Genomic DNA, 23560 nt, shown 5'->3' with positions numbered 1-23560 from the left:
CCGACTAGGAACTCTGGATTTGGGCTCTCTTGGATCATCCGAGAACAGATCTATTGGAGGTCGTATGGGGATTGCCCTGCTTGTCACAGCTTGCTTGTGAGACGATGAGACCTTCTTGACAGTACCTGTTCCCTCATCCGAGGATGTCGGTTGCTCTGCTTCGATAATATCGACAACCGGACGAGGCTCGGGGGATAGTGACGATCCGCGAATCGGGAGGAGAGAAGGTGCCGTCATATCGCCGACCCATTCGACGGCTGTAACGGAAACTCCCAGTGCGATTTCATGTATCAGTAGGCCCAGGATGTTGAATATGAGAACTTTCCCCGCCTGTGTACCGATCGCGATCAGAGTCTCAACGCCCTCATATACCTCTCTAACATCTTCTGCTGCATCACCGCTCAATAACACCGCCCCATCTGCCCGACCTTTCGAGCGTACTGGGCCTTGCGCTGAAACAGACAAACAAGTAGCCGGGCCTGAGACATGCTATGTCCGCAGTATCTTCCCACCTCCCTCAAAGTCGACAAGTCGGCATTTCCCATCATGCCTAATGCTAACAACCCGCGACTTGTAGCCTGGTAGAAATTCCGCTGCTAGCATACCGCCCATGGCCGGCTTATGAAGCTTTTTGATGACACCGACTCGAACGGGCTGTAACTGGAAGAATTGCGGTTGATGTGCACGCGAGTCTTCGGAACGTTTTCGCAGTGAAGGTAGGAAGAGGCGGTACATTGCTAGTAGCCCGTCTTGGAATCCAATAACGAAGTTGGTATACGACAGCTGCGCAGGACCATCTGGCTGTTGGAACGCGGCACACGTAACAGCCGAACGAGCGTCTGTCGGGCGAAAGTTCACCGCTGCGCTGCGTCCCCATCGTTGGTCTTGGAGGTAAATAGTTGGTGGGCTCGGAGAGGCTGAAAGGAGGACGGTGCCATTACTGGATATTGCGATCGCGTTTGGCGGAGACGGATGTGATGGCAGGGAAGGTAGAAGCTCGTCGTTGGGTATGGAGTATGCTTGAACCGAGTTGCTCAGTGTTGTGGTGAAGTAGAGGATGCGCGAGTCGGGTGAAAACAGAAGAAGACGTGGCTCGCCCTATGCTAGTGTCAGTTCATGAACCTGTTCTCATCCATGAGTATGCCATACATCGCCGTTCTTCAGTTTGTATTTCCTGTCTCTGCTTCGAGTGGCGTCATGTAGTATCACGACCTGGCTGTCTGCTATAGCGAAGAGGCTACTGTTGTCTTTCGAGGCACGAGCGTTGACTATGCCGTTAGCGGTCTCGCACTCGAACAGCTTCTTCCGGGCGAGCTGCGATCTCAAATAAATCGCGTTGGGTGTCGCGACGAACAAGCTCTGATCGAAAGGTAGTCTCCCGGGATTCGCCATTGCTGGAAGTGGAGTAGTGATGGGTGTAGGGTGTTGTTGCGACGATGAATAGTGATCGGCTCCAACATCGAATGATATGATGAGCGAACATGCTGCCGGGGCAGGTGCTGCACGCTAGCACGTGGGTTTACGGAGTAAGAGCGACAGAATGTCGTGATGCCCTCGCATCTGTCGTGTTATCGACACCGAGCGGTGATGATGATTCCTGGACGCGTAAAAGATTTATATACATCTATCTATCATTGCAATCTACCTCTACTTCAACTTAGCATACTGCTTGCCCCATTTCTCTGCGATCTCCTCCTCAGTAAATTTCCGAGTCTTGCGCTTCAACATCTCAACCTTCTCGTCAAGCGTGAGCTTCATCTGATCGCCCATGGGTACAAGACATTTGGCGATATGCTCATAGTTCTTTCTCAGCAGATTGACTGTAAGGAAGAAGTAGTCGATGTTGTAAAAGACAATTGCTTGTTCGTCGGAGTACTGCTTCTTCTGCGAAAGGAAGGCAACTGGGTGCTCGCGCCAATGGCGGAGCGGGTTAAGGTGATGAGAGGTGTGGTAGCCATCGTTGTAACAGTACCGGTTGCTCTATCATGACGTAAGCGGAATGTTCGAAAGTAGCCAAATCGGATGAATGTCAACTTACAGGTACATCGATGAGGGTGATGCTCGACCTGAAGTCAGAGTCCGGCTCGACCTCGTCAACGAAAGCATGCTGTCCCCAGTTGCCAGTCATCAAAGCCAAGCGCATAAAAGCGAGAGGGATCAAGAACACGAACATTGTCGCACGGGCATTAACAAAGCTGTACATCAAGTATAGGAAGATGTAGTTACCGATCTCGCATCCCGCAGCTTGAAGCGCGAGATTAGGCTTGCGTGTACGCAAGAAGTACATCGGCAGATCGAGCCAGATCAGAAAGTAGAACCGACCGACGTATTGCGCAAAGTCCCAAACGCTGTCCCTCTGGTAGCGAATTGTAGAAGAAAGGTCGTTGGGTCCGTTGCCTTCAACGTGGTGATGCTTGACGTGGTGATAGTAGTACGAGTTCCATGTGTGGCCCATCATCGGGTCGAGAATGTATGGGAACAGCCGATCGACAAAATCATACTTCTTGCTGAGAACACCACGCATATGGATATGCTGATGTTTCAGAAGAGTGTATGCTCCCATATAGTAGCCTTGCATGACGCAATGGAGGACGGCGTGCCACCAATGGAAATTGATGTACAAGTATGCGGCTGACGGAATGCTGGTGCAGAAGTAGAGCAGCAGATGCGTAATCATGATAACGTCGGTCTCGACTCGGACAACCTTCTTCGCCCATTGGATGTAGGGGTCAATGATCCATTGGCGAAGAAGAGGGTTCTTGATGTCGGGTTCATCCACAGAGCTGAAAACACTGGTCTCGAAGCTGTCGGATTTGGGGTCATTAAGCTTCTTGAGGTAAGTAATCGCCTGTTGCTCTTGGTCTTGTAGATCTAACAAGAGTTAGTCGTTGGTCGCATCAGAAGTGCATATCGATATTGCATGCTTCCGAGGCATTCATAATCGACCGAAATGAGTACTGACCCTCTGGTGACGGCGTCACAATCTCAGAATGCTTGACACCCGAGTCATCAGAGTCTTCCGCTGCGTCTGTCGATGATTCTGCAGGCTTGGCCTCATGCAGCTCGTACTCCTTCTGCAGTATATTCAGAACAACCCTATCCGGCCCCGTGAGCTCTTTGTCGAGCGGAAAAGCCAGTTTGCCCATTTCGTTGATGATTTGGCACGCTTGGTGCTGGTCTTGTCGCGATGTGTCGATAACGATAGCAACGGCTAGCGCCCGCTAGAACGAACAGGAAACAAGCACTGTGCAGTGCTGAAAAGGAAAGACTGAATCGACGAATTCAAAGACTGTGGTAAGTGTCAATGGCACAAACGCATGGTGGTGTAGCAAAGAGCTATGAGGCTGCTATTTGATGAAGCCAAGCAGCTGGAAGCGGTGTCAAAACCACTTAGCGCGCCCCTGGCGACCCACAGTGGCAAACACCAACATTGGAACGCGCGCGCATCATTCCACATCGCCAACAGGCTGGAATGGCGAGCATCAATAATTGTTGTTGTGTTGAAATCTGGAAGATGACTTAAGCAACATAAGACTCACAAAATAAGGTTGTATCCGCGGCGCATCACATGCAAAAGCGCGGAGTTCCCTGTCAAGTCACATTTTCAGGGTCCTCGACTACCCCGCGTTCGCCCAAGCGCCTCAGAAGAAAGTGGGGGTCATTGATATCGACATTCACAGCTTCCAGACAGTACGCAGTTCTCATGAAAAAGACGTATGTTCAGCTCGTCCCAACCTAATGCTCTTTCTCCGCCCAGAACGTCAAGAATCGACTCACAGTCCTCTCCTCCCAATAATGTGCCTCTCTGATGTAATTCGGCTCAGCGCTGACATTCTTAATCCCATAGCTATCCCAATGATGTCCAGCTCCCGCAATCAGGTAACTCGGATACTTATCGCTGCTGATCCTAGGCTGAGCCGCCAAGTTTGAATGGTAGCACAGATCGAGCCAGACATCTGTGTTGCCATCGATGAGAGCGAGATTCTCAGCCTGAAGATCCCAGCCTCCGTATTTGTTGTAGTAGTGCAAGGCGGGAGTGGCGGGGATGCTGTTGTGCTCGCCGGGTGGAAAGGCCCAGGTGCACCATTGCTGGGTGTAGTCGATCTGGAGGACGCGAGAGATGAGAGATGGGCCGTTTGTGGGCGCCACTTGGTAAGCGCCAGACTCGGAACAGGTTGAGTAGAGGTATGAGCGCGCTGCTCCGTTTGTGGGGTCGGCGTAGTATGTCTGGTTTTGGGTGCCGAAGCAACCGGAGTCTGTGCTGTCGATCCGGCCACTCTCGCAGGTTGGGATGAGCGTCTTCTTGACGTAGTCGGCATATCCACCTAATCCAGTCCAAGCCTCGCCGTTGGAGTATTGGGAAAGCGCCATATCGACGCTGCTGATGTTTGCTGGTGGATCAACTTGCGTTACATTGCCGCAGAAGCTAAAGAAGTCTTTTGAGCCGTAGCGGTCGGACCAGTCTAGTTAAATGTCAGTTGCTGTTTTATCACGGAATCGTGGAATGCAGTCACTTACTGAGCTCTTGCCAAGTGTTGGTGGGATAGTTCATGGGACCACCAATCGGGAACGCAATCGTCATAGCAAAGTCTCTTAGATCTTGCAGGGCTCCGAGACCAAAGATATCCTTGAGCTGCTGGATGCCGTCTTTGTTCCCACTCCAGATGAGCTCATCGATCTTGTCAACAATGTCGACAATCCTGGAAACACAGTCCGCTGGGCCAAACTTCATGATTGGATTATACCATTGCGGATATTCGAGTAAGGCTTGGATGGTGGCGCTACTACCGATACCTCCAGCAAAGATGTCGTTGTATGTCTTCATAGTGAATGCGGTGTGAGCACCAGCAAGAGAACCGCCGTACATGATCCATGGAGTGTCGACGCTGCTCAAAGTGGCGTTGATACCTGGAAAAGTAGCATGCTGCCTGAAGTAGGCGTTATCGGCAATGGCTACAACACGTCAGAACACGCGACTATCGAAATCTTGAGCATCACTTACTCTGCTCTGTAGTGAGGAACCGTAGCTCATCCGTCGTACTAGAGTTGTAAGGGTAGCTTTCGCCATAGTAACGATTCTCAAGAATCACTCCAAGGCCATTGAACTTTTCCATGAGTATCTGGATGACTATAAGAACTAATCAGTTACCCGACAAGAGGTATCGCGGTGATTTGTGCTGATGACTTACTTCCTGTCTGTAAATTAGAGAAGCGCGACTCTACGCTCGTCTCCCCGCCAATGTAGAGGAATACCGGCCCTCCAGGCTTGTAGTAAGATGAATCGAAAACTGTACAAAAGAGTAAGCCCAGACTGTAAACGTAGATAGCAGTGTTATATTTACCATATCGCTGCGTGAACGTGGCATTGGTATGCGGAAGGTACCGATCGCTATCCGGAAAATGATCAATCTGCCACAACAATCAGCAAAAGGCCAGCAGCCAACGAAAAGCACGGCGACGAACCAACTGATCAACTGTATGCGCTTCATAAGCCGGCGCATCACCAGCTTGTCTCTTATCCATCCATGGCGTCCCAGTCTTAGCCAGACCCGCAGACCCCAGCGCCGCGAAACTGCAAACCGTTGTCAGAAACCTCATTCTCAAAACCTCTGTCCAGTCGACGTACCAGTGAACTTTGGAAGTACCGCATCGCTTTTATACGGCCCTCAAACTCGGCTTCTCGGAACCTGGGCTTGCCATCGCGTCATGTTCCTCTGTACCTCAAAAGCGGGGCAAGGCACGTTGGGTGCAGCGAGCGATGCCTAGACAGGCAGGTAGACGCAAGGCTTGTGCAGGCTTGGTGAAGCTTGTCGCTGCTTGGTATCTGCCTTGCTGCTTTGGAACTATCTGCTTACTGTCTTATCGTGCGGTGAGGCTTTTCTGCGATGCGTAAGCGGGGTGGCTGGCTGTGTTTGTGAGCTTGGGTGGTGGTGCAACATCGCCGCTTTGCAAAGAACTTGCTCCGCTGAGCGATGCTGGAAAGGGCAAAGAGGTTACGCATTTCCGAACAAATCAATTGAGTGTACATAAAAAATACATACACATGCGCCATTGTAAGATTGGGTTCATTCGGCTACCCTGAGTGCTACCCCGAGTTCCAATCAGTAGCCTCATCCGGGCTCAGCTACAGGAACGATGACGCAACACTGCATCGCCAAATCTCCTCACTCCAGCTCCGCACTCGTAGGCCTAATCGACATACCAGCTTTCTCATACGTCCGATCCGTAGCTTCCATCTGCCTAATGCTCTCCTCGCCGTCCACCCAGGCACCACTTCCCTCTCTGCCTTTGACCCTGTTCACAAACTCCTCAAGCTGGTACCGATACGATGTCCACCAATCCTGTCCCCTTTCTTCGCCGCCCATACCCTCAGTCCACTTGTATGCTGTTTTGTGTTCGGTCTTCTTCTCTTGTTTGACGATGTTGCCAGATGTGGGGTCGCGCAAGGTGATGGTTGTAGTGATGTCGATGCGATGGTAGGCATGCGGACTCATGAAACCTGAGAAGATAAGTACCTTCTGACTAGACTTTTGTAGACCGCCTTCGACACCAAGATCTTCAGGATGTAGAGTCACGGAGATCCAGGCAAGCAGATCGCGGAAACTGGGCCAGTTGGATGTTAGCCATGGGAACCAGTAGCCACCCCGAGCACCTAGATCGGCTGAAACGTGACCAGTGCCGCCATTGGGAAAAGTGTAGGTGGCTTCCATGGATTGGTCGCAGCGTTGGTCGTGTGGTGCGTGTATGAGACGAGGTGTTGCTGAGGTGACTTCTGTGGGCTCAGTTCCAAAGACGCCTCGTAGTGCAGAGAGGGTGTAGTGTCCTAGGTCCATTGCAGCGCCACCAGCAAGATCATATTCAAACCTGATATCCGTCGCAGGAATGCCTCCTTTCGGCACTCCAGCGCGAGCACTTGCTTTCTCTAACTCCTGCTTTTCGAATTGCGCAAGGAAGGAATGCCAAGCGGGATGGAAGCGATAGTGACTTGCTTCAACAAGGACCGGAGCATCCGGAGTATCGAGGACTTGGTGGTGAAAAAGAGAGCGTGCCTCTTGTGCGTTAGACACGGACGGCTTCTCTAACAGGACGTGCTTTCCTGCTTTGAGGGCGGCGAGCGTCCATTTGTAGTGAAGGCCGTTGGGGAGGGGATTGTATATACAATCAATGGATGGATCGTTGATGAGCGCTACAACAGGTTAGTGTAACCTTGCGGTAGCTCGGGGCATTCATGTCCGATGCTTCCTGGTTAAAGAGATGCCACGAGATGGGCTACCTACCTTCATAGCTGTCATGAACGATTGGCACATCCCATCTCTTCGCATAAGCCTCCGCTTTCGTCTTATCTCTAGCTGCAACAGCAACGACTATGATCTCTGCATGTGACCGCGCTGGGATGATCAAAGCTAATGGACTGTTCGACGATATGTTTTAGCTTCAAGTCTCATCTTGACGTCTTGTTATGGACAAAGACAATAGAGCGTAGACGTACGCGATCTTGGCAGCACCCAAAACGCCGAAGCGCAGCGCATCCGACTTCTTCGTCACCGGCTTGCGTCCACCAGCCCACTCACCAAACTCCGCCATGGAGTTCAACCAATCGACGAGCCCCATATTTGACTATACGCGCAATACGAAACGCAATAGCTGAGCAGGAACGATGAGGAAGATGAAGACCTATATTTGTATGTAGGATCGTCTTCCAAGCGGGCGTTGCGCTGAGCATACGCCCCGCATGCAGTGCGCTGTATCGCAGCTGGACTTCCAAGATTCCCGAGGCACGAATCAGATTGATTGGCCCGTTCGTACGACACGACCTCAACCTCCATGTGGCGCCTGTGGCTGTGCATCAGGACCATGAACTACATCGCAACGACATTTCAAGATCGAAATCGCATAATGTCTGAGAGCGAGCGAAAGGTCCGCCTGATACCCAGATAGACCCCCACAGGTCTAGAGCAAGTACGCCGACAATCGATGACCAGCATATGCAGCTGGTGTGTAGTGAGGGCAATATACAGCACTTCAGCCGGATACAGCATCTTGCAGATGGAGCGTGGGGTGTTCCTTGCATACGTCCTCCAAGACGCGTTGACACCGTATAGCTCAGCTAGTCGAACTTACAGTGTGGCAGCCATGCTCGCAACAACGCAAGATTCTTTGATGCCTGATAGATAGGCTGAATCTAATCTTACACGCCTCAAACTCGTAGACCCGGCTAATAGCCACAGGCACCGCCTATGCAAATACCGAGGCACCGTTTGAAGCAGAAACTCTCTCACACTGTACTCCGGAGCAGACCATGCAAGTCAGCAAGCAATGTCCGAGGCCAGCGGCAAAGGCGGTGGTAACAGGCGTGGCAATATTGAATCATGGCGCGATTAATGGCTGTACTTGTTTCAGATGTCAGACGTGGTGGCGAGAGAATCCACTTTACCATATTGGACGACGTGCATGAACGGCATGTTCAGGACGCTGCTGTTTGATCGACAGAGCTACACACACACGATTGTGTGGGAAAGAGTGGGTGTGGGATATTATTGTCCACGAATGCCTTGCTGCCTGCGAAACAGATTGCGCAAGCGACGGGCAAGGAGGACGTCCATCCTTGTTTTGACACTCTATCTTGCAGGCATTGCATATCATGCATAGCGGTACGCAAATAAGAGCAATATTGTGTACGGCCTGTTTGGGAGATCTCCATGAAGTCGGCGGAAATTTGTCGGTGACGCTCAAGGTAACGGAGGTATTACAATGAAAATCGTTTGTGTGCTCGGCGAGGAAACATGTGGAAAAAATAATTTGGCCGAGCTTGATCAACCGGACTGAACGTTTACCGTGCTGGGGTCTTCCATTGAGGTCACTGCGAGGCGGTTCGCTTACAGCCGCAGTGCTTGGCTGATGGTGAATCTGCGTAATGATCACCGAAAGGAGTGTGATGTTAGGCGAACAAGGCGAATATCGCAATTCCCACATAACAACCTAGGAAGTCACAAGATTGAAAATCCTCCTCACACATGCTGCGTCGTAGCCTCCACCTGACCTATACAGCGGTGAGCCATGTAAGGGTTTTACAGCGGTAGCCGGCAGCTACAGGTTCAACGGCTTTTCCCTTTTGCGCGATGGGATCCGAGAACCCGGTTGCGACATGGGACATCGGCCAAATTGCAACGGCGTCCGTGTCGTAACGGTGACAGCTTGGGTACACCGCTGGAGGTGAGTCAGAGCGAGTGATCAAGTCGCCGACGATCTACTAAGAAAGGCCGACTGAGTGGGTTGATTGACAGCGGACTTTGCCAGCGGTCGGGGCGCGGTAGGCATCAAGGAAAAATAAGGCTGCAGGCTGCATACTCTGCCCGCGGGACCCACGATCTGCAACAAAAGCAACGTGGTTTGTGGAATGCGGGCGTGAGTCAATGATCTGCCAGGGATTGAGCAAGCACTTGGACGCACGCAGAGGGCTTGCATGGACGTGTGATTGATATGCGCTTGCGTGCGTGAAAGTTGATGTATCGAAGGACGACTGCAGGTTTCCACACGTTGTACACACGGCAACGCGCAGCTTGCGTCAGCCGATGGCGTACATGGATGCCTCGCTTCTTGCAGGATGGATTGAGTTGACGTCTGACAGAGCTGTTCTTAGCATCATCGGTGTTTGCGAGAGCAATTTGATAGCTAAGCGATGGGTCTGTGTGCGTGCAGAGGACCGATTGCATGGTTGCTCAGGTCCGTATTCATCAGACCGGAATGCAGCCTTGATGCCTTCTGCCAATGACAGGGAATTGCAGAGGACGAAGGACGTCGGCGTTGCTCAAAGTCAATTCGCAAATGAGAGGTGCCATGAAACCGAGGGACTCCCAGTCAGCAGCGCAGACAAGTGCAAACTGTATACGCCTGGGCCCGAGCCGTCTTTGGTCGCCCACTGCGAACGTCGGCATACTCATCCGAGTATCAGTTGTCAAACACCGTCAGGGTGCTGCGGCGTGCGACTCTGGTGTGGCTGCCCCCAACGTGGTGTGCCCGGACCCGCTCGGAGGGGCGGAGATTGGCGTCAATTTGCGGCGTAGGCACACAATGGTACTTCCTGTGTAACCGCGCGATGCGCAGGTTGTTGTTGGCCATGATAGCAGAGGGGTAGTGCAATGCGACGCATACCGCTAACGGCTGCGCAGCTGCGGGCACGTCTGGCAGAGCGGTGAAGTCGTGCAACATGCGAAGCTGCTATGGCGACAGACGGTGCTGGGTTAGCGTGTGGTAGTCGATGCAGCGGTGGTTGGCTATACGCAGAGGAGTCATCTGCCTCAGCTGAAAGCAGGCCAGGGCTCCTGGCAGCATGCACCTGTGCCTGAAGGGCTTCACGGCCGCTGTCGTTGGAGCTAGGCAGGCAGGCGCAACCGAGCCAAACCACAGACTAGGGCCCTGCCAATATTCGCATTCAGACACCGCATCTGTCCTGCTGATTAGCGTTGCAAGATGAAGCGGCGGCAAGTATCGTCGTTCCTGCACAAGCCGGGGTGGTGCCGTGATTTCAAGGTGAACCGGTCACACGGAAGGTTTCGGTAGCTGCGGGACACCTGAATCTGCATCGCAGGTAAACGACTCGCATTATTGGCTCTCTATTCGACCTGTCAGGACTACGTCACACAGCGCCCACGTGTGTACCACCAAGCGCTTGTGATGTACAGGTGCCTGATTGTGGAGGTTGCAGTCCTGGTGGCTCTGACATGCTGCCGCGCTTGTCAACCACCGGCGCGTCCTATCACCGCCATGTGCCTTAGCGGATAGCAATGGTGGTGTGCACGGGAACTATCGCGCGCGCTGACAACTGGGCTGCCATGTTAGCGGAAGATGCCTTGCGCCCAGGAGACGTTCACTTCAGCCCCCAACGCCTTCAGTGTCGACTGCCGACGCGATTAGTGATCAGGAGCGTGCTGTGGCGATGATTGGCACCCGGGTTTCACATGCAACAGAAGACAAGGTATGCGTGTAGTTGATCTGAGATCAAATGATTAATGCTATGAGACGATATTGGGTATTCCTCCTGGCTGTGATGCCGCCTAACCAGTAATAGAACTCCAAAAGCTAATGATGCTATGATGCCACACAGCCAATCCCAAGCGCCAACTAATGCATGTTCCAAAGCAAGTAATACGCTCAATATTAGAAGGACTGCGGTGTGTATGTGCCAAAATGAAGTAGGCGTCTATAGAGAAGGATCGTTCCGGACACCCGAGCCAGCGTGTGTTGGATATGCAGTCGTAGCCATGCTCCGATGTGAGTCAGACGAGCAGGTCCTGGTAGATGCAGCAATGCCACATGGCTGCAGGCCGTCATGTGGAGGCTTGTGATGCAAGGCTGAAATGGTGTGGGATCGCTCTCCAAAGACAAGCGTAGGCTGCTTTTAACCGGATTTCGCGGCGGATGTCAGGTGAGTGACGTGGAGTTGTTCGGAGTCTAGGGCGCGTAGTGCGTCCAAGATCAGATCGTACTGGGTGCTGCAGATGCACTGCATGATGGCGGCAGACCAGGCGGCAAGGTGCGGGTCGATGTCGGTTGGTAGAGTATTAGGGTGGGGTGCGGTGGATGTTCGGTAAGGATGCGGAGTTGATATCGATGTTGTGGTGCGCCAAAGCCAAGTGTGTAAGTCGAGCAAGACAGACATGTGAGTTGATGTTCATGTTGATGTCTATTTGGATGGGACAGGAGGCAGAGGGCGGGTTGGTGGTGGGCCAGGGCAAGGTGGGAGGTTTTGCGATCCCATGTTGGACTCCTCGTAGATGATGGCGGCCATTGTGTTGAGTTGAAGGTGAAGCTGGTAGGCTTGTGTAGAGCGGAAGCGTTGAGTAGGTTGTTGTAGTGTTGGTTGGTAGTGTTGTAGTAGTAGTGGTAGTAGTCTTCGGCTCTGGATGATGAAACGAACTCTCCGATGGTGGGGGGTCAACGTATTTATGTTTGTGCTCAGATTGCAGACCCCCAAAATGTCGGTCAGCTACGTACTTTGACGATGTGTGTAATAATGCTAGGCAGGGCATGGCACGGCCCAAGCGGTGAAAGAGGCGTTGGGCTGATGAGCAGGAAAGGGGTGGCTCCTGGCTTGTGCATAAGCTAAAGCACGCCGAAACATCGCTGATCCTGGTCACTTAATGAGCAGGGGGGAGAAGAAACACGAACTCGCGCGTTACCGCCTTGTCGTTTCATCGGCCTCGTGACTGCGTGAAGATCGTGTTGATCCAATCCTGTCGCAGTATTGTCGCCGTCGCGGCATGTCCTTCGTACAACGCATCATCCTTCAGGCAAGGCAGCAGGCTCAGCGAGGCATGATTGACCCACGGCACGTTCGTTCTCTCTTCTGACATCACCTGTTCCCTGACACTACCGGCTTATTGCTAGCAGACATGGCTAGTGCGAACGGTCGTGTGAATGAAACGTAGCCCTCCTTTTCACCTTGACGGTGCGCAGGGCTGGGATCAGTCGCCGCCTTGGGACCGCTTGCAAGAGGGTTTGCTTGCGAGCGCTTCAGGAACAGGCATCGCTCGGTTCCAGTAGCCGGTGCGTGCCAGGAGCAAATTCTGACACACTGACAGTAAATTTCCGTCACACAATTTGCGACGTCGCCTATTTGCCAACGTCCGACACCCACCGACCTCCAGCGCAGGACGAAGATCTAGCGCCTATGCCGACCTTCTCCCGTGCTTCTTTGACGCTTCCACCCAATTTCGAAGCCCCCTAGAATTTTCCGCTCCACAATGTCCACAACTGCTGGCGCCCGTGCTGGCGGTGTGAGGTCAGGCATGACTTTCCAGCTGCTGTCCTGAATCGACAGGCCGGGGTACACACGTTCGTTCGTGGGCAGCTAGGCTGAGAATGCGAAGCACCGCACAAAGGCATGTCATGATTATTTTTGTCTTTCTGGCTTGCCGTCTTCGTGCGACTCGTATTAATCCTGGCTCGCGCTTGTGACCGAGGTAGGAGTAGCTGCCGACGCCCAGTATGCCCTGTTTTCCAAGAACGTCCGGCGACCACAACTGGCTGGCAGTGGCCGCTCGATAAAGGTTATCAGGATATTCGGCTGGGCCGGAAGGACAGAGTTGAACGGGCGCCATACTGCCACTAGGAGCTCAGCACCGCAGAACACCATTGCGGAGTGACGGACAACAGCACCGCAACTTGCATGTCTCAGCTGCTCAAGATCCACGTGGATGCCAGGGGTCCACGTCCGACTTCAGATAGGCGTTCCTTTGATTGAGATTCGCAATATGTATGCCTCTCTTCACCCCTGCAGCCTCCCCGGTCAATGCCACGATTGTCGAAGCGTTTGCCCTGACGAGCCTGTGCGCGACAAGCAAAGAATGTCCCTTGTTCACCAGAAAGAAAAAAAGTGCGGCGATGCGCTCATCGTCGAAGGTAAGCGATTAGATTTGCAGGGGCAGACGATGCGTCAAACTCAACACAGCAAGTATCGTCCTCACCATCGCCACCCCCTTCGGTAGTTCAGTAGCTCAGTCTCAACGCTTCCAAAGAGCAGCTGTTTCAGCTTGGTGGAGAAGGAATGCGCAGATGTTACAGTCCAATGCGAAGACATGCGACAGCATCGAAGATCTGGTCTCATCCCAGTAAAAGACTTTAGGGCTGACAAGCGTTCCAACCAACTGGCCAGCGCGGAGAGACGACAGGAGACCGAGCGTTAGCATGTCTGCCGTTAATTGACAGCCCATAAGATTGGAGCCACACAGGTAGAGTATGTGTAGTTTGAGCTGCAGGGGCGGCCGCCATGCAGACTGCAGTAAGTAATCACGGCACCTTTCGACCGACAAACTTTTCATCTTGAGGCTGTCTGATTTAATAAGCCCTCTCGTAGTTCCAATGCAGGACTGCTTGCAGCAGTGACTGCGGCGTTCAGGTCGCCGAAAAACAAACGTCGTATTGGCACTGAACTCTATCCTCCGGCTCCGCTTTCGTCGTCGTGGCTAGCCGAACACCGCGTCATTATAGAGATGGTATTGATTCTGCCATGCTTTGGCTGCCATAGTGCGATAACGGCGGTGGATCAAGGCGATCGTCATCAGCAGATCAATAGCTCGGTGTGGAGAGGACTCCAGGCACGCTGCTGCAGGTACGCGCATCATGTCTCGGCGCCGCTGCCGCACTCTGTGTGGCTTACGCTCCTTTACTTTCGCGCGACAGCGGATTGGGCTGTGCCAGGCCGGCGAGCCCGAAGCGCTACCTGTGAAAGGACTCGAAGAAGACAAAGACGAGACGACTCTGGAAGGGTGTACGCCGGAGAGGCACCGAGTTCACGCTCGCCAAGGCAGTGGTTCCTCACATTTGTTTTCGATCAGCGAGCTGTGGAGCTGTGTCGCAATATTCAATGTATCGATCGAGCCCAAAATCTGCATTTAGATACAATAGCACGCCTGGTCGTACCGGAAAGCCGACCGATCCTCCCACCTTTGTCAATACATCAGCACCTTTGTGTGCTTTGTTTCAGATTCATTATCCTCATCAGGTCCCCATTAGGACATTGACCGCGTTTGTGGTAAGATGAGGCGTGCGTACACAAGATGGCGCGCGAAAATCGTGGCGCATGTTGTGCCCTCTGGGAGAATGGTTCACTAAGCCAGCCACCTATTGCGCAGGGGCTTCTTGAGGGACCGCGCATTTATCCGGTATAATGGTTCAGCCAGTGCGTTCCACGTGGATGAAGCCTGTCATGAACTTGTCGTGTTCAGGGTCGGCGCATCGTGACCGCCCTTGTTATTTTTGTCCCTGATAGTCCGCGATCGTATCAGTCCACAGCTGTCATGATAGAATTGCCGGCCAGCTAGCACTAGCTTGCTGAATCTTTTCAAACGGCGTCTTCATCGTCGTCAAGCTGTTCAGCCACAGCTTGCGTAGACACCCAATTCTCGAGCATTGCCTGGCTGGAAGTTGCGCCACTCGCTCCTGCCGGATTTCGCACGCCACGGCGCTTAACGACAAGACATAGTATACGGCCGTAGATACTGAAGCCGTCATATGATGTATTGAGACCAAGTTTTTTCTTATCATCTGCTTGTGGTTCCTCATCACTGGCCTGATCATCATCCCTTGTGGTGGCCTTCGTCTTGCTGCCATTGGCAGGAGGCTCGGGGACAAAAAGATCCGAACTTTCGCTGTCCGTATCATCGCCGATTCCATCATGCTCTTTGTTGCCTCTTCGGCGTCTTGGTCGTGCTGAACGTTCAGGCTGCTTTCCAGCTACGTCGGCTGCAGGGATATCAGCAAGATTGATAGGCTCGTCGTCGTCGTCCTCCTCTCTGATGACTATCGGATCTGCGGCATCTTCGTTGATAACGACAGGCTGATCGCTAGTTCCGGTTGTCAGCCAGTTGGTGAGTTTGCCCGAGTTGCTCTGGATGCGGGCCTTGTCTTTGAAGATCTTTTGCTTGGTCAGAACGGAGTGGCGGGAGGATAGGTCCGTCAAGAAGATCGAAACCTCGAAATCATCTGACGTGAGGTTAGCCGTCTGAGTAAGACTGCAGCATATATGCGGGGATGCCTGTATCCTAGATGGTTCGACAAGGCTTCATGCAGCTTACCCTCAACAACAACATCCTTCACTCCCTTCTTTTTAGATTTGGTACCACCTCGGCCTTTACCCCGCTCGTTTTCTTCTCGCAGTTTGGGCAGTACAAGCGGTCGTATGGCCTGAATGACGCGTGGCAGTGCTGGATCATCGCGTTTCAACAGCCATGCCTCAGCGTCAGCAGGTCTGTCGAGATAGATGCGGACCTCGAGGACCGAATATTTTGTAATCCGCAAGTAGCGTCGGAGTGGTGCCATGTTGGAGTTGTGAAGGTTTGATGTCGACGATGTAATCAAGCAAGTGCGACTGGGAGCATGGAAACCAACGATGATGCGTGTTCACGTGCACGCGTTCCGACGCTAGGAACGTTCCGATCGGCGTGCGCAGAAGTTGTAGAGAAGTGCGTCAGGGTCTCGCAGACCAACAGCGCACCGCAACACGGCACAAGACATGGTGCTTGAGCTTCATGTATGGGGCCCAGCCTTTGGCCTCCCCTCAATAGAGCCGGAATGCATAGCGACGGTGGCTTACTGCCAGCGCGTCATTCCCAAGGGAGACTGGACACTCGTCGCGGAGCACGACCCCACGGTTGGCGCCACAGGTACAGGACTGCAACCCCACCGTGGCCGACGTACATTCTTACACAGCAGCAGAGAGCCTGCCGATCCTTTTTGATGACGATGTTGCGACCGCATCCGGCTTCGAGGATATCGTCGCATACCTCCGCAATCACCCTGCAGTTACCAATGACCTTGATGTCAACCTATCCAGTAGACAGCGGACCGACAGGACGGCGTAAGTACCCAACGACCAAGTATTAGGCGTGCTCTAACGCATTCCCAGTTTTATCACGTTTCTCCAGTCCACGGCGACGCCTCTGATCGACCTGTCCCTCTACGTCTCTGCCGAAAACTACAACACGGCGACCTCGTCCGCTTATACCGCAATCCTGCCATGGTATGCCAACTACACCGTCCCGCCGAAACGACGAGACCTTGCGAGAGCCCGGACGGCACATATGGGACTCAGTAGCTTGGATGTGGATACTACAGCCGAGGAAGGCTTTGCGCCGGGTCGGGGCACTGCTTCGTCCGAATATGAGGCCGCAAAAAGGGCAGCCGGCATACCGACCGAAAGTCAGCCCAGCGCCATGAGCATGGGGCGTGGAAAGGGTCTAGGCGGCCTCCTAGGTGGCCAAGTGTACGCTGCGCGCTTTAGGCTGGATGCTCTGTCGGGTGAGCTCCTGGATCCCTTATCAGATCTATTGGGAAAACATGACCATCTCTTTCGCGGAGAGCAGCCTTCTAGCTTGGATTGTCTTGCCTTTGGCTATCTGTCCTTGCTGTACTACCCAACGGTGCCCCAAGCTTGGCTTAGGGAGACTATCCAGACCAAGTATCCACGCATCGGAGCATACATTCGCAAGTTGCGCAAGGAGTTCTTCCACACCGACGAGGTAGACCCTGTAGATGTCTGGTCTGTTTCTACGGGCGCGAAGAAATCCCTAAGAAGTACCTCTCTACCATGGACAGCAAGATCACAGACTCTCGCCTCCAGTACGCTAGCTAGTGTGAAGGAGATATTGGGTAACACTCCTGGACTGTCTGCCTTGTCTCGACGGCACAACGTTGTTGTCTCAGAGCCAACGCTAGTATCAAAGCGCATCAGATCTGAGCTCCCGTCTCCGTTGTTCGTCAACACCCTCCTAGGTGTGACAACTGTATTCGCAGTAGGACTAGCATCGCTAGCTGTGCACCACCGCCGGTCACCGCGGGAGGGCGAACTTATCTTTTGGGCTCTGCGCCCAACCACTGGCCTGGGCGAAGCAGGTAGCATCCTCAGTGTCTTCGCCAACTCGCTCCATGACGGAGCGATGTATTAGTTCCGAGCATGATGTTTTGACGATATACCATGGAATTATGCACGAGTTATACATGGGCAGTGTAGACTGAGAAAACCAAGTTTCTGCCATTGGCCAAAGCTTGCCATTGCAAGCGAATATTTGGAATTGCAAAGATAACCACTCTGCACCAGTGCTGTACACACACGTCGCGGAACCTCCGGCAACCAACTCCCTCTGTCTACAGCAACATCTCCGCTGCCATATAGTCGCTGCCCTGGCGAGCATTGAAAACCTGCAGAAAGTACCCATTTGAACCTTAATAGATGCGCAACCTGATTTATAGACGACTTGAATGGCTCTTTCCGAGGATCTAGGGAGAGACGATTTCCTGGTAGTGCGGTTGTCATGGCGCCCATGGGTCCCGAAAACAGGCACACATCAACGTCACATCAGCCGGATCGAACATAGCCACTGGCGCCAAAAGTTCTGGCCCCAAGCTAGGTGGGATCAGCGCAAGCAGGGCAACCATTGTCTGACTGTGTACGATATAGGTGTCGCATGTGAGTGCAACCCACGAGAAAGGGTCTGGGTTCAAATGCAGGTACTCAGGGTCGTAGAAGGATGCTCTATGCTGGTTTGGGCGTGCCAATGTCACAGTGTGGAGGATGTGCATGATGTGAGGGAAGGTAGCGTGCCCAAGAACATGATCGCCACGGGGAGAGTGGGGCTAGGCAAACGCTACGTCATTGAAGTCCCCTAAACAAAACCTCCGTCATACCGCGACATCTCTGCGCCTTCCATATCAACACCGCGCCGTCCCCGAAACTTCAAGCACGACCACATTCCTCCAATCCCCACTTCATCAATCGCCAGAACACCACCGCCAACATGCACAGAACCTACAGCATGCGCCAGTCTCGCGCGCCTACGGCGTCGCAGATTCAGAGCCCCCCGCCCCCTTCGTCTTCGACCAAGAGCGGACGCTTCTTTGGCAAGGCCAACATCGGTACGTCCTCTAGATATGATTCGGCCTGCTTTTGTCTTGTTCCCAGTCCCGACGCGAATCGTGCGAGGAGCTTCGCGCAATGCCATTTTTGCACACTGCATGTGCAGAGCTTGTCGCATGGTTCAGCAAATGACGACCATTTCGATCGTTGATGCTCCCGGATAGCGTCCAGACTGTTCAGAGAATGCTTTGTTATGCTACAGTTGCTGACTGGTCCTCTACCATACAGGCCACACCTTCCGCCACAAGTCCGCTGGTGCCTTCGGACCCGACCTTGCAAAGAAGCTGTCACAACTTGTCAAGATGGAGAAGAACGTCATGCGCAGCATGGAGCTTGTTTCCAGGGAGCGCATGGAGGTCGCAGTAAGCTTGCACGACTATGTGCGACTTTACGTAGTACTAACTGGCCACACAGCAACAACTCTCCATTTGGGGCGAGGCTTGCGACGACGACGTCTCTGACGTCACTGACAAGCTCGGTGTCCTCATCTACGAGATCGGTGAGCTCGAGGACCAGTACGTTGACCGTTACGACCAATACCGCGTCACCATCAAGAGCATCCGTAACATTGAGGCTTCCGTCCAGCCCAGCCGTGACCGTAAGTCTACTACGTGCGCTCCGTCGAATTGACGCTTACGTTCAGACAGGCAAGCAGAAGATTACCGATCAGATTGCTCAGTTGAAGTACAAGGAGCCCAACTCTCCCAAGATTGTTGTCCTCGAGCAGGAGCTTGTACGTGCTGAGGCCGAGTCCCTCGTCGCAGAGGCCCAACTCTCCAACATCACCCGTGAGAAGCTCAAGGCAGCTTTCACGTACCAATTCGATGCCATGCGCGAGCACTGCGAGAAGCTGGCCATCATCGCCGGCTACGGAAAGCACTTGCTCGAGCTCGTCGACGACACCCCTGTCACTCCCGGAGAGACCCGTCAAGCTTACGACGGCTACGAGGCTAGCAAGGCGTACGTTAATACACTCGACCCCATGAGAAACCTTCACTAACATGTCACAGCATCATTCAAGACTGCGAGGATGCCCTTACCAACTGGGTGTCTCAGAACGCTTCTGTCTCCTCCAAGCTCTCCCAGCGATCGCGTACCCTTTCTCAGCGTCGCCGCAACCAGAACCGCAACATGGGCGAGGGTGTTGACCTCTCTGGCCAAGACCAGGCCCTCGACAGGGAGTCAGGCTTGTGGATCCCTGCCGAGCAGCACCAGGGCAACGGCTACGAGGGCGAAGATCTTGACGACGATGTCACTTCCACCATCGCTAGTGAGCACCAGCGCGGTCGCGAGGACGAGAGGGTTGTTGCTGCTTAGACGTCGCACTGACGGCTTAAGCAGTGTTCCACTCTCTGTCCACTAATAGTCCGTCTTCACGAGGACTGACGACTTATACCCCTGATGGAATGAGCGACGACACTGCAGTTTTGGATCCGATATATCCGATCAATGTGGCTTGGGCTATGTGATGGAAAGCTTTCTGGATGACCAATCTCACTAGAAGCTGAAGTCTGGTTTTGGGCATACGGATATCATGACTTTTTGACGATTTTCGCCGCGCGTTGTATGAACCTTGCAGTAATAGTGTAATGAGATAATCTATATGCTTCGTTGAACATGATACAATATCCGCATTTATCGTTATGTGATTGAAGTCCAGATGCTCTTATTGTCGCAGCACCATGTGAGTCTGTATTCAGTCTCTACCACGGCATACATTGACCCGAACCTGAAGCCCACCGGCCGGACACACTTCGTTCTCATCAACAAGCCGCAGCATCTTTTCATCGAGCCGGCCCGCCCGCCGATGTTCAATGTCCAATCTTGGTGCCGCCGGGTTCCCCAACACAGTCTGCCATCGGTCATTTGCCGACGACCCACTTTCGGCGGGTGAGAGATACCCCACCTAACCGGTTTCGCTCATAGTGCGGGGCAACCAGGATGAATGTCAATGACCGAAGACGGGTCTTTTGCCGGCCCAAGGCCATTTTCCCTGGGGAACATAGCGGCGTGTGACGTTGAGCTGTGGGGTGATGGCAGAGAAGTGCGTGGTCGATGTTTTGTGACTGACATCTTGACTCCAACTCTCAACTTCAGACGTCAAATCGGGTGTATCGCAATTAAGAAAGAGCTAGATATCGGGAACAGCATAAAAAAGAGTGATACCAAAGAAAGCTACTGCATCTGTGGATAACGGCTTCCGTGCAGTATTCGTCGCGTCAACGTTGAAAACCCAGTGTCGAGATAGGATACTCTGGGACACCGAACTGGTCCCCCTTTCAAACCAAATCAGGAAGACACCACAAACACCACAACAATGTCGTCTAAACCCCAAATCGGCTTCTGCGGCCTAGGCGCGATGGGTATGGGCATGGCCACGCATCTCGTCAAGCAAGGCTACCCCGTAACCGGTTTCGACGTTTATCCTCCTTCGCTGGAGAAGTTCAAGGCTGCGGGCGGCACACCATCAACATCACTCTCAGAATCTGCAAAAGACAAGCCTTTCTACATCGTCATGGTCGCATCGGCTATGCAAGCTCAGCCCGCGCTTTTCGACAAGGACGGCATTGTGAACGCTTTGCCAAAGGGAGCGACACTCTTGCTGTGCTCGACAGTACCAAGTGCGTACGCGAAGAGTGTAGAGAAAGAGCTGGTAGATATCGGCCGCGATGATGTACTATTCATTGATGCACCTGTCTCAGGTGGTGCAGGCCGAGCCGCAGACGGCACTCTCTCCATCATGGCGGGCGCCTCATCTGCCGCGTTTTCAAAAGGCCAATGGCTACTCGAAGAAATGTCCGCCCCTTCCAAGCTTTTCATCGTTGATGGCGGGATCGGTGCTGGCAGCAACATGAAGATGGTTCACCAGGTGCTTGCGGCAATCCAGATCCTGTCTCTCAGCGAAGCATATGGGTTCGCTGCTAGACTGGGCTTGAACGGACAGGATGTGTACGACAAAGTACTGGGGAGTACGGGCTGGAGTTGGATGTTTGAGAACCGCAGTCAGAGGACACTGAAGGAAGACTATTTCCCAGGAGCGAGTGCTGTGACGATTATCTTGAAGGATACTGTAAGTAACCCTTCACCCTCGGGATCCCGAAGTGATGTGGCATTGTACTAACAAGAAAAAAACAGGGAATCATCACATCCATGTCCCGCAGCGTAGCCTTCCCAGCCACCCTCTGCTCAGCCGCTGAACAAGTCTACTTCTCCGCCCTCGACCGCGGCTGGGGCGCCAACGACGACTCTGGCCTCGTCCGCCTTTGGACCTCCGAGCCCGTCACCAGCATCCAAAGCAGCCTCTCAGCCGAGGACAAAGAAGCTAAGCTCCAGCTCGTAGTCAACCTCCTAACTGGCATTCATCTTGTCTCCGCAGCTGAAGCCATCTCGCTCGCCAAGCACGTCGGTATCCCATTACCGCAGTTCTACGAGCTGGCGTGTGATGCCGCGGGTGGAAGTGCCATGTTCAAGGATGCGGGTGCGAAGATGATTACTGTTTTGGAAGGCAAGGAGGATGGGAAGGGTAAGGTGCTTGGAGGGTACGCGGAATCGTTGAAGCAGGCTGCGGATGAGGCGCAGGCGATCAAGTGCCCTGTGTACCTTGGTACTGGCGCGTTGAATCTTCTGTTGCAGACGGGGAGCGAGTTGAGTTTGGGTTCGTTGCTCAAGTGCTATATGCCATAGAGTGGGTAGGGTAATATGAGTGATGTGTGTATAATCCAGGTTTGGAATGAACAGATGCGTATACTCATGATACTGTTATATTATTCATAAGTACATTGTACAACGCATTTGTGTCTTATCCTTTGCGACAATGGTCAAACGTCTGTTATCGAGCCTTCAACTCCTGCTGTCAACCTTAATGCACCTGACACCTCTCTTCTTCGCCCTCGCGGTAGCTGACACGTCCATTTGCTGCATTCCACTAGTAGGAACTTGCGATCTCAGCAACTATCACCATGCGTCCTCTCGACCGCCGTTTCCGCATCTATCTTCTCTCGTCATCTGCGAGTATGGTTTCGCCGCCATCTTCCTCCTGTACGTCTCAGGCATGCGTGGCTCTGACGAGAGCCCTGTTCGGGTAACTAAGCGGGGTTTCGGACCCAGTGCTAGCGGCCTGACGCTGGTTCTGAGCGCGTGGCGCGATCGTGGTAGAGACGCGATATCTTTCCGAGTCTTCAAGATAACAGCTCCTAGTATCCTAGGGGTATTGCTCTTCCCTGCAGTATCATGTCCTCATATCCATCTCAAGATCCCTAGTCTCTCTGCTCAATTCTTGAACATCGTCTTGTGCCATAATCTGCGCGCTAGCATCCAGATCTTGTATGACATTCTCTAGGCCTCGTACTAGGGCTTCTATCTCGGCGCGTTGTGCGGTGACGGTCGAAAGTAGCTCGGTGTTTGACTGCTGAGTCTCGACGAGCTTAGTGTTCATATCGGTCGCTTGCTTCTCGAGGAACGGCATAAGGTGCGCTAGATGTATTTCGGCTGGAGTAAGTGTATGCGGTCTATGCCCTCGAGTCAGTATTCGAAAGTAACAAGAGCGGGCGCATTCGCAAACTCACGGCACAGGCGTTTCCACGGGCCCACCGTTAGCGCTCGCTTCGGCGCGCTTCTTCCTGAGTTTCGCATCCTCTATGCACTGGTCCAGCGAGTTGAGCAGCCTAACGACATTCCTCCTCTCCATGATGTCCTCGAAGTTGCTCTTCCATGTCCGGTCCAACTGATCCACAATTTGCCCTCTCAGGTTGTCCAGAACCTCTGGGCTATACTGTGCCGCCGTTGGGAAGCACGAAGCGAAGTTCTTGGCCGAACACTTGTCTAGAGTCGCTTTGGAGGCTTGGTTGAATACATTGATCAGACCCTGCGCGCGCGGGCCGGGTGCGTCTGCGATAGGTCGAGCGGGTGTGGGAGATGGAGAGCGCGATTCTGGATTCGTGGCGGTAGGCATGATGGTATAATCGCAGACTGCGACGGATTTCGATGTACTACGAAGCCAGTCAAGAGATGCTAAAGCGGGCGCATTGTCTCCATCGCTGTTTACTCGAGAAGCGCGCTAGTCCACGCACGTGATCGCGTGTCCCGCTAAGCCAGCCCCACTTATCCACAGGCACCTGGGCACAAACAACGATTTTGAACTTGTTCTGT

The 23560-nt window shown here is 53.1% G+C and overlaps 9 protein-coding genes across 9 annotated transcripts; 3 read left to right on the top strand and 6 right to left on the bottom strand.

Annotated features, from left to right (window-relative positions):
• Positions 1-489: 489 nt before the first annotated feature.
• J4E79_000532 (uncharacterized protein) lies at positions 490-1392 on the bottom strand (the record flags this gene model as incomplete). The annotated part of the gene is made up of 2 exons (XM_049349448.1): positions 490-1098; positions 1150-1392. The coding sequence occupies 2 exons, from the start codon at positions 1390-1392 to the stop codon at positions 490-492; spliced, it is 852 nt and encodes a 283-aa protein (XP_049216235.1).
• A 255-nt stretch (positions 1393-1647) lies between these two features.
• On the bottom strand, positions 1648-3146 carry J4E79_000531 (uncharacterized protein; the record flags this gene model as incomplete). Its single annotated transcript, XM_049349447.1, has 3 exons — positions 1648-1980; positions 2039-2871; positions 2963-3146. 3 exons carry the CDS (start codon positions 3144-3146, stop codon positions 1648-1650), a joined length of 1350 nt encoding a protein of 449 aa, XP_049216234.1.
• A 589-nt stretch (positions 3147-3735) lies between these two features.
• J4E79_000530 (uncharacterized protein) lies at positions 3736-5114 on the bottom strand (the record flags this gene model as incomplete). The annotated part of the gene is made up of 3 exons (XM_049349446.1): positions 3736-4463; positions 4519-4953; positions 5003-5114. 3 exons carry the CDS (start codon positions 5112-5114, stop codon positions 3736-3738), a joined length of 1275 nt encoding a protein of 424 aa, XP_049216233.1.
• A 1050-nt stretch (positions 5115-6164) lies between these two features.
• J4E79_000529 (uncharacterized protein) lies at positions 6165-7611 on the bottom strand (the record flags this gene model as incomplete). Its single annotated transcript, XM_049349445.1, has 3 exons — positions 6165-7186; positions 7278-7411; positions 7490-7611. The coding sequence occupies 3 exons, from the start codon at positions 7609-7611 to the stop codon at positions 6165-6167; spliced, it is 1278 nt and encodes a 425-aa protein (XP_049216232.1).
• Positions 7612-14842: 7231 nt separating this feature from the next.
• Positions 14843-15819, bottom strand: J4E79_000528 (uncharacterized protein; the record flags this gene model as incomplete). The annotated part of the gene is made up of 2 exons (XM_049349444.1): positions 14843-15483; positions 15576-15819. 2 exons carry the CDS (start codon positions 15817-15819, stop codon positions 14843-14845), a joined length of 885 nt encoding a protein of 294 aa, XP_049216231.1.
• Positions 15820-16012: 193 nt separating this feature from the next.
• On the top strand, positions 16013-17444 carry J4E79_000527 (uncharacterized protein; the record flags this gene model as incomplete). The annotated part of the gene is made up of 3 exons (XM_049349443.1): positions 16013-16163; positions 16216-16357; positions 16406-17444. The coding sequence occupies 3 exons, from the start codon at positions 16013-16015 to the stop codon at positions 17442-17444; spliced, it is 1332 nt and encodes a 443-aa protein (XP_049216230.1).
• An 849-nt stretch (positions 17445-18293) lies between these two features.
• PIL1 (Eisosome core component) lies at positions 18294-19729 on the top strand (the record flags this gene model as incomplete). The annotated part of the gene is made up of 5 exons (XM_049349442.1): positions 18294-18411; positions 18641-18774; positions 18827-19010; positions 19060-19372; positions 19423-19729. 5 exons carry the CDS (start codon positions 18294-18296, stop codon positions 19727-19729), a joined length of 1056 nt encoding a protein of 351 aa, XP_049216229.1.
• A 1000-nt stretch (positions 19730-20729) lies between these two features.
• Positions 20730-22096, top strand: J4E79_000525 (uncharacterized protein; the record flags this gene model as incomplete). Its single annotated transcript, XM_049349441.1, has 2 exons — positions 20730-21482; positions 21548-22096. 2 exons carry the CDS (start codon positions 20730-20732, stop codon positions 22094-22096), a joined length of 1302 nt encoding a protein of 433 aa, XP_049216228.1.
• Positions 22097-22640: 544 nt separating this feature from the next.
• On the bottom strand, positions 22641-23363 carry J4E79_000524 (uncharacterized protein; the record flags this gene model as incomplete). The annotated part of the gene is made up of 2 exons (XM_049349440.1): positions 22641-22920; positions 22978-23363. The coding sequence occupies 2 exons, from the start codon at positions 23361-23363 to the stop codon at positions 22641-22643; spliced, it is 666 nt and encodes a 221-aa protein (XP_049216227.1).
• Between the last annotated feature and the right edge of the window lie 197 nt (positions 23364-23560).

This window comes from Alternaria viburni (assembly GCF_023758015.1).
Source record: "Alternaria viburni strain BMP 2772 chromosome Unknown scaffold_1, whole genome shotgun sequence".
Lineage (NCBI taxonomy): Eukaryota > Fungi > Ascomycota > Dothideomycetes > Pleosporales > Pleosporaceae > Alternaria > Alternaria viburni.
Note: the sequence above shows the minus strand (reverse complement) of the source record. Positions and strands in the feature narration are given on the sequence as shown.